This window comes from Nuphar pumila, chromosome 7 (assembly GCF_984573655.1).
Source record: "Nuphar pumila chromosome 7, dmNupPumi1.hap1.1, whole genome shotgun sequence".
Lineage (NCBI taxonomy): Eukaryota > Viridiplantae > Streptophyta > Magnoliopsida > Nymphaeales > Nymphaeaceae > Nuphar > Nuphar pumila.
This window is the reverse complement of record NC_143255.1, coordinates 117,112,417-117,125,150: the sequence shown is the minus strand read 5'-3', so window position 1 is coordinate 117,125,150 and position 12,734 is coordinate 117,112,417. Positions and strand designations below refer to the sequence as shown.

General features: G+C 36.4%; 1 protein-coding gene across 3 annotated transcripts in view; it reads left to right on the top strand.

The window, feature by feature from the left end:
* Positions 1-12,734, top strand: part of LOC149833107 (exocyst complex component SEC6-like) — a 161,457-nt gene that overhangs the window by 127,997 nt on the left and 20,726 nt on the right. For all 3 annotated transcript variants that reach the window (XM_090014914.1, XM_090014913.1, XM_090014915.1), the window contains 4 exons: positions 8,414-8,497; positions 8,568-8,654; positions 11,222-11,266; positions 12,651-12,729. In XM_090014914.1, the coding sequence (XP_089871040.1) occupies positions 8,414-8,497; positions 8,568-8,654; positions 11,222-11,266; positions 12,651-12,729 (295 nt within the window). The remainder of the gene's footprint in view (positions 1-8,413; positions 8,498-8,567; positions 8,655-11,221; positions 11,267-12,650; positions 12,730-12,734) is intronic.

The window sequence follows — 12,734 nt, the reverse complement described above, 5'->3', positions numbered from 1 at the left end:
CATCCACGTCCTCAGTTACTTCTTTTGCTTTTCTTTTTCCTTCAATAAAAAATCATGTATTAAATATTTATGTTATGTAATTAAAAAAATACATTTATATTCATAGCTAGGTAAAAGAAATATAACTTTACCTCGATCTCTTGAAGACATGTCTTGCCTAGAACCACTTTGTGAAACGACTTTGTCAATAGACACATGCTCAATGACATTTATGTCGAAGTTTGGATCCAACCATGAATCCTCCAACCAATTGGGATCACTTGGCAACACTGGATCTTCCTTCTCCACAGTCCACTCATCGTCTGAGTCTATATGATCTAGACATATAGGGTCTTTGGTAGCCCTCTTCTTCATATTTCTCTCTCTTAATTTCATATTGTACATTACAAAAACCAATGTATTCATATTCTCTTGTTCAAGTCTATTCATTCGTTTTGTATGCACCTATAATTTCAAATCATTGATAATCAAATCTAAGATAATTAAACTAATAAAAATGTATTTCAAAAATAAAATACAAAGTCACAAACCAATGAGAAAGTACTTCAATTCCTCTCACAGCCCGATGCACTGCATGTCAAACTTAAAATTCGAATTGCAAAATTCATCAACTCAGGATTTTCGTGCCCAAATGAACTCCACCAATAAGCTGCATTCAAATAAAATAATAAAAAGTTGATAAAAACATTAAGAATGTCATAATTAACAAAAACATAAAAAATATTCACAAATAACAACATAATTGCAAACTTACCAGGACTTTTTAATTTTCTTGTTGTAAGAGCTGCCTCTCTGCCAAACAAGCCCTTTGCCTTTTTAAATGCATCGATTTGTATTATAATTTTCAACCGAATATTTGCATCAGAAACTAATTTTTCAACACAATCATAAAAGCCACTCATAACTTCTCCATCAGGGTTGAAGCTGTCAACATAATGAAAATGTGGATTTAAATAATATGCCTTTGCATGCAAAGGCTTATGAAGTTGCAAGTCCCATCGTCTATCAATGATATCCCAAATAGGCTTATATTTTCTTTCGACATTGTCAAGGTTTAAAGCAATTTCCTCCTTCGCTCTATCCATTGCCTCATACGAAAATCCCATAGCAGGTTCGTTTGCATCAACGAGTCACAACACTTTCATGAGAGGTAGTGTAGCTTTAATTGCATATGATATGACAGCCCAAAACTTATGATCATTAAGAACAATATAAGAAATGTTCTTAGCATCAGATTTCTTATAGTAATTAGATGTTCTAAAGTTTAAAGATAAGAACATCGACTTTAACTCTTTCTTATAACATCCAATACTATGAAGTGCAAGATATGTTGTGGCAAAACGAGTGACGGATGGACGCAGAAGTTCTTTTTTCTTTGTGAATTTTGTCATTAAATTTAATACCCATACATGACTATAAATGTATCTTGTAATTTTTTTTGCCTTTTCCACTGTAGCTTTAAAAATTGATATCTTTCCAATATCTTCTAACATACGATCCAAGCAGTGCGCTGCACATGGTGTCCAAAAACATGTTTTTCCTGTTGTTAACATATTTCCAGCTGCCACATAATTTGGTGCATTATCTGTAATAAATTGCACCATATTATTTTCACAACTTCTTTAACAATTTCTTCAAACAACTTACACAAATTTGCACCAGTTTTTTCCATGTCACTGATGTCAACGGACTTCAAAAATACTGTCCCAGATGAGCTGTTCACAAGAAAATTAATTAAATTTCTTTTTTTTCCATCTGTCCAACCATCTGCTATAATACTGCAACCAATTTTTGGCCATTCTTTTTTGAACTCTTTCAAAATTTCATGAGTTCAATCTACCCCGTTCTTCAAAATTCACGTTCTGATCTCATGATAAGAAGACAGTTTGAACCCTTGCCCATAATTTGCAATAGCTTCTACCATTGTACCAAAATATGGATTGTTGCAAAAATTAAATGATAAGGCATTTGCATAAAAAATCTACCAATGGCACACCATACATTTTTTTCTTTCATCCCTTTTGAAAGCAGTGTTTATTGTGGTTTGTCGGGCTTCTTTGTTTACAAAAAAGGTCCATAGGACCACCTGTACTTGTTTTTGCATTACTACATGATCCATTAGTTTCTTTATTCACATTATCGCCGGTTGACGATCCAAAATAAACACTTCTCCCGATATCCAACTTGTTTTGTTCTAACTCTTCTTTCTTTAGCCTCTGATCCTTTAGATGATTCTGAAAAAATCTTTTCACGTCAGGTGGAACTGCTTCGAATATGCTTACACCATGTTTTGTGCCAGCTAAGTGATGTTTTAATGTAGATGCCTCCTGTACTCTCTTTATGACAGTAATTGCAAATTACATGTCCTACGAGTTTGGGATCTTTAGTAGAATTTGGAACTTTAACTCCATGATCCCATCTCACATCTTTTCCCATTGTTCAACTGCAAAAATACATATAACAAAATATATATTAACATCATGCATTCTGCTGACCACATTACATGAAAACAAATGCAAAAAATGTAACCCACATTCAAAACTTGTCATGTTTAGTCAGATTTTAAAGAAATAAACTTAACAAATAAACTGCATATTCACATTAAGTACCATGGAAAGGGGACTTCAAAGCCCAACATGTTCATGCTGCTACACATTTAAGAACTTCAATGCATCGATTGCATGATAAAACAAACTCCCTTAATCCACAATAGGAGATGTAAAAATGTAAACATACTGCTATTAGATAGAATGTTGATATGATGAAATGTGAACAGGATGGGTAAGGAAAGATCTTTAATTGGCCTGCAAAAAGTGGGTGTTTCCTGAACCCAAGGTTGCATATAGACATACTGTTGAGGATGTTATTCTGTTGTAAAAATCACAAAACCTCAGAAAGCACAAAGAAAGATTAACAAAAGAAAACTGACAACAGAATCATGGAGAAGGATAACTCATAGGAAGAGATGACCATGAAATGCCATTCACATAACCACTATAAAAGAACTTAGACGTTGCAATAAGCGTCAAATAGAATTAAAATATTGTAATTGAGAAATATTAATCCATAACAGCACCTAATATCGGTAAGGCTTATCATAAGTTAAAAGGGCCCTAGTTACTGCATAGAAAAGATAACTAAATCAACCAAAACTTTCTTGATGTATTAAATGAACTTTCTATCTACATTTCGCCAATAGATACATATAATTCTACAACATTACAGGAATATGATAAAATGAAATATCTTCTGCCCACAAGAAGCGACCCCAATAGAAAGACAGGGGGTAGCCCCCTGGCGACGACAGGGGGCTCCGCCCCCTGGACCAAGAGAGACAAGCAGAGGAGGGGACCTCCTGCCCACGAGAAGCGACGACAGGGGGGCACCGCCCCCCTGTTGGTCGACCCCAATAGAAAGATAGGGGGTAGCCCCCTGGCGACGACAAGGGGCTCCACCCCCCTGTCGGTCGACCAAGAGAGAAAAGCAGGGGCTCCGCCCCCTGTCGGTCAGCCAAGAGAGAAAAGCAGGGGCTACGCCCCCCTGTCGGTCGACCAAGAGAGAAAAGCAGAGGGGGGGGGACCCCCTGCCCACGAGAAGCGACGACAAGGGGGCACCGCCCCCCTGTTGGTCGACCCCAATACAAAGACAGGGGGTAGCCCTCTGGCGACGACAGGGGGCTCCACCCTCCTGTCGGTCTACCAAGAGGGAAAAGCAGAGGGGGGAACCCCCTGCCCACGAGAGGCGACGATAGGGGGCACCGCCCCCCTGTCGGTTGATCCCAAAAGAAAGGTAGGGGCCCTGCCGACGAGAGGCGACGACAGGGGCTCCGCCCCCTGTCGGTCGACCAAGAGAGAAATGCAGAGGAGGGGGTAACCCTCTGCCGACGAGAGGCGACGACAAGGGGCTCTGCCCCCTATCGGTCGACCCCTCATTGAGAAGAAGTAAAGAAGAGGGTTTACCTGGCGACGGAGACTTCGACGTCACCGGAAAACACAGAGAAATAGAGGTCGCCGGAACGGACGACGGTGGCGGTGAGTCGCTGGCCCCCTCGCAACAGAGAAAAGAAGACGGTGGTGGCCGGCGGGTTGCCGATGCCTTCTCAGCAGAGGAAAGAAGAAGGTGGAAGAGGCGATGACCGGTGGCGGGTGGTGGCCGGCAGTGGTGGGGGACAAGAGGGGACAGAGTGGAGAGAGAAGGTTCGAGAGAGGGGACAGAGTGGAGAAAAGGTTCGAGAGAGGCGCCTGTGTCTTTTTTAAAGACACAGGTTCTCTCAAACCTTCGATCATACGGGTTCGGGTCGGACTTGGGTCGGGGCCCATCCGATTTTCTAATGCGCGCTTCACGGTGAGGGGCGCCTCGCCTCAAGGCGTATGCTTCAAGGCGCATGAGGCGTACACCTTGAGGGTTTTACACTTTTTAAGTGCGCCTCAAGGCGAGGCACGCTTTTTGCTCCTTGAGGCGCGTTTTTAATAACACTGATGCAAATATTATTTTTGTTTTGGTGTTACCCTCTTTGAGTTTATTAGTTGAATTTAGTATTGAAAATCAAAATAAAGCTTATTTTAAATTGTCTAAAATCTTGATTATGAAAAAATGTTATTTCTACTAAATTGTAGTGTTTATGTTTTTTTAAAGAACCCATTCATATAAATGCAAGTGAATCATTGTCGAATAGCTATGTCACATAGGTGCGGGTACGGATGCGGGTGTAGGTACGGGTGCGGATGCGGCACTTTAAAAACACTTGGGTGCGGGGGTGCGGGGAGGATATATATATAAATATAATTTTTATCAGTTTTAAGTTAACACTGTGTATTTGCATGCATTTTTGTATTTATATATAATATAGATAAAAATGGACTTGATTAGGGTTAATTGAATCTACTTTTGGATAGAAATGGATCTCAGTGTGGTTGACTTCACCTAACTCAAAGGAAGTTGTGTGCAAGTGTCGCACCCGCCTGGATGCGGGTGCGGTGCCCTGTGAGAAGAGTCCGTGTGACATAGTCGAATAGTATATTGACCTCTGACAACCTTATTATGAGTAATCAACCCTTTTGGCTTGTTGTTGGGATTTATATGCCCAGTCAGCTTAGTCTTGGGAATCAAGTGTGCCTTCAATATAGTCAATAGGAAAGTGGAATCCCTTATCCGTTATTGACCCATTGGAGTTTCTGAGAACGATACCAGATCTTTGACCCTTTTCAGATATTCGATGGGTGGTGGAATGCACCACCAGCTATCATTATTGGCCCCAATAAGTTTTGAGTTTTTTGGCTATGCAGATCTATGGTCGGAATGTGAATCAAATTAAAAAAAGTGTTTCAAAAAGTTTAATGACATTATAACTGTATATTTGGAAAAGATGTTCATGGTTTAATTGCAAAAAGATTTATTTTGTTGTCATTTTGTACATGTTTTTCCAACTAAGTATTTTTGTAAAACCTTACAGTTCTAATTATTAAGTTGTAATGAGTTGCTTACTGAGAGCATTATAGCCCATGGTTAGGATGCTGATGGTTTAAGGACTTAACTTTATGCACCTTAATCACCCTAAGGCTTTTTGATGTATTAGTTAGGCACCTAACACCCATTAGCTTATTATTATTTCAGAGTGAAAATTTTGATAGAAGTAGCAAGGATTTTTGAGAGATGCTCACCACATACTTTGACTAGAATGCTGACAAGTCATGCATCTTAACCTAAAGTTGATTCATTAGTCTATTAGTTCGATCTTTAGAAGATATTGTAATTGTCCCAAAATTCTATTTTGGCTTATATTAAGAATTTTCATGAAAGTTGAGTTATTGGATAAAGTTCTATGAAATGCTCTGAAGTGTTCACATTTTTATTCCCTTATAAAACTTTGTTGAGTTTGTCTAATTTATAAAAACCCAAAGACAGAAATGAACTTGATAGTCACAGCCCAAGACATGACTATAGGTTTGTTCTGGGATGTGACGTCAATCTAGTTCCCAACTAACCTTTCAGGGGATGTCATTCCTTCCAGAAATAGTTTTTGAATGTCTGAGAAAGAGGCAAATGAGGGATCTTCTCCAAAAAAGTATCATCTTCAATCTCCAAAGTTTATTTTCCCTGCTATATTGGAATTCTTTGACATCTTGCTGCTAAGTATGTCTGTCTGGTCCAAACATCCTACCAAAATTTATTATTTTCTCCCAATTAAATACAGATTCTTTCCTTTTAATATCTCCAAGACTTTAACTTTGCCTTCCAAATTCTTGAACTGTGTTTCCAGCAGTTCAAATTATGTGGATTTTGTGAATAGAAAAAACAAGGTTGAGCATCGAAAATACAAATCCATAACCTTAAAAGAGGTGGACCTACTAGATTGACTAGTAAAAAGGAAGCTCTAGCTCTCTAGCAAAAGTCATTCTATAAATGGTATTTCTTCCTTTATTAACAAGAATAGCATATTAAATTTGTATCTTAATCCTACTCTCTACTAGCTGATTGATCCAGATTGATGTTTTCTGGAACTTTTCCTTCACAGCATTGCCTTGGTTGAAGTGACTAGCCTTTTCTTATCTATTACCACAAAAAAGATCCTCCCCAACCTCATATTCTAGAATATATAATTTGAGGGTCAGAAAGATAAGCAACATCCTTTAGTCAGAGACATTAGATGATCTATGTCACACAGGTGCGGGTGCAGATGCGGCGATGCAGCACTTTAAAAAAACTTGGGTGTGGGGGTGTGGGGAGGGTATATATATATATTTTTAACAGTTTTAAGTTAACACTATGTGTATGTGTGCATTTATGTATTTATATATATAATATAGATAAAACTGGACTTGGTTAAGGTTAATTGAATCTACTTTTAGACAGAAATGGACCTCAGTGTGGTTGACTTTACTTGACACAAAGGAATCCCTGTCCAAGTGTCGCACCCACATGGGTGCGGGTGTGATGCTGGTGCGGTGCCCTGTTAGAAGAGTCCACATTACATAGTAGATGATCTGTAGGAGAGCTATGAACGTGTGAAATAAATTACCATTTGCTAATAAAAGGACAGGACACCCATAGAGAAATTCGGTAAATAAAATGGATCTATTGAAGTCCAGGTCCAGAATCCATTTTACATATAAATTTGAATTCTATGTGATCCAAGATACATGCTTCCTTTTTGTTGTCTTTTTTGATTTTTGTAAATGCTACTATTGTCATGGGACTTTGGTAACTTTGGTACTTTCTCCACTTTTTGACCATTGTAACGACCCAAGGACATTCTTGTCCTTATTCCTTTCTAACTATAAAATATCTATATATGCATAAAGTCCCTTGTATTATTTGATATATGCATGAATAAGAGAGACAAGCCTAAAATTTTCCCAAACCTTTTGCGTTGTTGAGATCATTTAATATTAGTAAACTGATGATCGAAACTAAGTGAAAAGGAACTTTAGTATTATATAGTCCAGTCAATTTCCTGATCTATGAAATGGAATTTAAAAAAAAAATAAAAGGGGTGCTTGTATGCTTCATTTGCATGATAAGAGTGTCATGGCCAGAATGAAGTTGATGATGATATTTGACTACAAAAATTATGATGCTCCAATTCTTAAATTTTCTTCCTCAAGAATAGAATATAAAAGTGTCCGTATTTTTTTTTTTGAGAAGTAAATTTTTTTTTGGGAATTAGAAGTGTCCATATCTGGTTCCAAAGTCTTTCCTTATGGATTCTCATGGTGTGGTACCAATGAGGAGCTTGATTCTTCTTTTATCTGGTTCTGTCAGTTTCTCTTATCGATTCTCATTGGTGGTACCAATGAAATGCTTTGCTCTTATTTTAGCTATATTTCCTACTAGGTCATTGCATTGTTTCCGCATTGTTGGTACTTTCCACAACACTTATTCTGCTACCTCCTTGCTTCTTTTGATATGGCTTATGCAATCTAACCACCCTAGTTGTGTCTAGAAAACTCTCAAGTCTCAAGGTCAAGGAGAATTGAGTTTGTTTCTCTCCTTAACATATCTATACAGATCTTTTCTACATATTCTAATCATATCTTCTGTCTTGTTGCACCAACACATTAGAAATCTTCTTTTGTTGCTGCCTGAAGTTTCTGTGCATTGCAAATTGTGTTAGATTTACCTGCATCACAGTTTTGGTCCTAACTTCACTTACAATTATTCCCAAGCTTTCATGGTTAAATTCTTTAGCAGATTTCATATGATCATGGTCTAATAATCTGCAAAACTAATTTCCAGAAATATAGTTGTTTTACGAGTAATGGGAAAGAAGTCCTATTATTTATGTATTTGACTACCATGAGTTTTTCATTTGCAAGCATAGTCTTTCGTTTATTATCTAGGTTATGTGAATTACTTTGGACCTGGTTGGAGAAATTCTTATAAATTTATTTAGCAAATATTGTGTCTTTTGTAGGTAATGATTGATTTTCAAGCAGCAGAAAGACAAAGACTTGAGGAATCTGATGCTGAAGTTGGTTTAGAGCCTCCTTGTGCTATGGTTGGCATCTTGTCAAATTCCTTTGAAACATTAGAATATTTTGGTGCTTGCTAACTTTTTATCATATCAGGTGAACAACAACCTGCGTTGCTATGATCTTGCAATGGAGCTTAGTAGCACTATCATGGAAGCTCTTCCTCGAAATTATGCTGAACAGGTTGTACTATATAATTACTTCTATGAGAATATACTATCTTGAACCAATGTAATAGAATCATATCACATGTATTTGGAGGGGTTTGAGATGCAAATTTATATATTCTGTTTTATCATATTCTAGGATATGAGACATTTTTTAAACTCAAATGGAAAAAAGAATAACAAATATATGAATTTATAATGCAGTTTTTGACAATGAAAATAACATGCTTATGCAAAACAAAAAGGTACACGCAATCTTAATTATAGAATCGATAAAACATAATAGATACATAAATAATCCATGATAGGAACAATTAGGATTGCAACAATATAATTCATTAACAGCTGTTTAATTACATATTTACAAAGATATACAGTATAAACCAAAAATACTGAGAATGATATACCAAATTTTATAAATAAAGCACCAAAATCTAGTATTTAGCTTCCACCTTTGATGTTTCTGATACGAAGATATAAACCAAAAATACTGAGAATGATATACCAAATTGTATAAAATTTTTATAAAGCACCAACATCTAGTATTTAGCTTTCACCAAAGCATAATAAGGGCAAGTTTGAATGTTATTAGGCTGAAATATTTGATTTTTAAGATTATAATTTTGTTGTTTATGATATGACAATATTTCAAATTTTATTTTTTATATTGTGATGGTACAATCTTATGTTTCTGAATAGAAGGATGAAAAAGGAGAAGAAGGATTATCCAACTTTAGGCAGATGAAAGCAAGGTTGTAACCTATGTAGTCAAAAGTGCTAGGCGGTGCCTAGTTGGTAGACCCCTAAAAAGACTAGTCGAGGACTAGGCAGGACTAGTCGGTACCCCAATTAAAATATAAAAAAGTACACAAAATATACATAAAAATATGTTTAATTCTTTTACTAATAAGATGTATTCATTACACAAGTACAAAATTACACATGCTTTCACAAAATGTATTAATACACATAACCAGAATATACATATATATAATTGTACACACGCACAAATATATATATATATATATGTATATTTCAATTATTCATAACATATTCAGTATAATCAACAAAATATGCTTTCAACCTTTCACAGAAGCACAATAACACATACATATATAAATAACATATTACATAATTGATAATACTAAACATGCTTTCAGGATTTTGTAGAAAAATTCATCAAAAACAAACACACACATATATAAAAAACATAATCAATTAAAATTAACTGTGCTTGCTTTCAATGTTTCACAGAAAAAATCCCAAAAGCAAAGTATCACACACACACACACACACACACACACACACACACACACACACACACACACACACACACACACACACACACACATATAATAACTAAGCATGTTTTCATGATTTCACAGAACAAATCACGCAAACACACGTATATATAATTATATATATACACAAAAAATAACAATATATATAAGAATAATAAATGGCTAAACTGTCCTTGTGCCTAGGCGGAGGCAGCTTACTTGCCGACTAGGCGCCTTAGTCAGTGCTTAGGCGGCAAAATTGGTGCCTTTTAAGGTACCCATCTAGGAATTGCAAAGCCTAGGCGTTTTACTTACGTCTGACCGACTAGGCAGACTAGTCGGTGCTTTTGACTACATACGTTGTAACCTTACATTTCAAATATTTAAGCTTTCTTAAAAATTTCCTTCTATCAAAATAATCCTTTTTATATATTTTCACTCAAAATTTCATATCCAGACATGTCAAATCTGGGTGAAAGGGATGATAAAATACACTGTAAATAACAGTAAAACAGACCTGGCTTGACAGTATAGATTGGATTGCATTTAGAGTTCTAGAATCTCCCAACTATTGAATACATATGTCCAGCTCTATATGAATGTGATCTTACACCCCTATATCTGGATTTAGATCTACATTTGTACTTGAGAGTTCTTTGCTGATCTCCTAGAAGAAAACTGAACAGTGAGGTTCTAAGTTGCAGCATGAATACTTGGCACTGCCTTCTTAAAAACTACTTGGCATCCTAGCAAAACTTGAACAGAAAACTGATGCTAGTTATTTCTTGCCTAAAAAGAAGCATTATATTCTTCTAATACAAATAGCTACTTTATAGCACTGATATAAAACATGGCTGCACACTATAACCTTTTGTCATGAACCTTGGAAGTGGAGGGCATACTGATTCCTACCATTATTCAATATTTTTTTTATTATTGGTGTGACAAAATTGTTAATTTGTGTTTTTACTTGTTAAACTCTTGCTTTTCATTTGTTTCCCTCTAACATCATATCTTGTTTTCTCCACTTACTCAACAATGCTCATTGTAGCATGTTTTAGTACCATAGAACATCCTTCATCCTTTCACTTTTTATGCCTACTTTCAGGTATACGATATAAACAATTTGTGTGATATAGTTGAATTGTATATGTTTCATTGGGATTACCTACTTGTAATTCTCGAGTCTTATTAGGTAGATATTGAAGCCACTATCTAGGCATTATCTAATATGAAGGTATCAATGATGGTGATGATGGAGGCAGGTGTTATCTTTCTGATGTGTGCACTTGTCATTTTGCAGATCAATTTTGAAGACACATGTAAGAGTTTCCTTGAGGTTGCAAAGGTTAGGCAATAAATTAGTGGAAATTTTTTACTTGTGTTTCTTTGCAATGGAAGGGAATCATCATGTGACCATTCATGTTTTATGCCTATTTTCCTGCTTTTCTTTTCTGGTGTGGTCCATCGCACTTTGTCAATTGAAACTTTAAAACCGATGGAATTTGAATTGATTAAATAGTTATTGCTATTGAAGAGGTTTTAATCAGCATAGTATCCAATATGCATTGCCCTGTCCCGGCCACAAAGTTTGAAGTGTGATTCTGCCGCAGTTGGATGACATCTATTTGAGCATTTACTATCAAAGAATCTGCAAGAAAATGGCCAAAAAAGTCAAGCTGGAAAGAACAGCAGCCTAGCTTTTCCGAAATTGATCAGGAGGGAGCAATCCAACCTAGGTGGCCCAGCAGCTTTTCAGCCAGCTTAATGCTAGGGTTTGGGTTGACAGTCAAACAAGGTTATGTGTTACCCAAACGACATCTAGCTGAAACTCTATTACTTGGTTAACCAAAGGTTAACCCTTGTGTCATCCGAACAGGGCCTTAGTAAGAACAGATTATACATTCCATCAGAAGATTTGATTGCAGTGTCCACTTCATCCCTTTCTCGAAGAAATTACTAGCATATATTTGTGGTAAATGTTATGGAATGTGTAGAAATGTGGGAAACTCTAGTGCCTTTGGGTTTTACTCCGATGTCTAAGAAATGATATCAAGCAACCAAAGGAGCGGCTTTAACGCCGTATCTGTATAACACAATAACTAACCATTACCAACTCCTAATGGATAGCAAAGCCAAATGGCTTGCTGAAGGCTAGCCAAATTACAAAAGTTCCCTAAAAATAAAAGAGTACAAAAAAATATGAAAAACCTATTTAAAATGTGCAAATCCTATTTCTTCTCTTCCCATCTCTTCATTTCATCATCAGACAGAGTGTTCAATATGTAACTGCACACCGGTAAAGAAGCAATAATGCAAGTTTAACTTGTCCTCAACCATTGTTTCCAACCAGGTCAACATCATGAAGATTCAATAACAATTGATAATGCTATGAAATTAATCTGCATTTTCTCACAAAAGCTTGTGGCGTCTAATACAGGTGTGGATGCATCATGGTTTGTCACACGTTTTAAGACCTGTGGGACTTCATCAAATAAAACATTGGGTGGAAATTGTTTTTCATGTTCAGTATGCATGTCGGGTTGCTTTTTTTCGGTGTTGGAGCACCCAAAGCCTAATATGGGGGAATTGCAGCTTTGCTGTTGATGGGCCATATTCTCTAACCAATTTGCTTATTCTGATGAAAGTTGCCAGATAACTTGCTTTCTTGGATTTTTTGTTTTGTTTATGTGTGACTTTTTTCCTTTTTTCCTATCCATCTTCAATGGCAGGAAGCTGTGCACCAAACTGTTAATGTCATATTTGAAGATCCTGGTGTGCGGGATTTAATTGTCAAAATTTACCAAAAAGGTCAG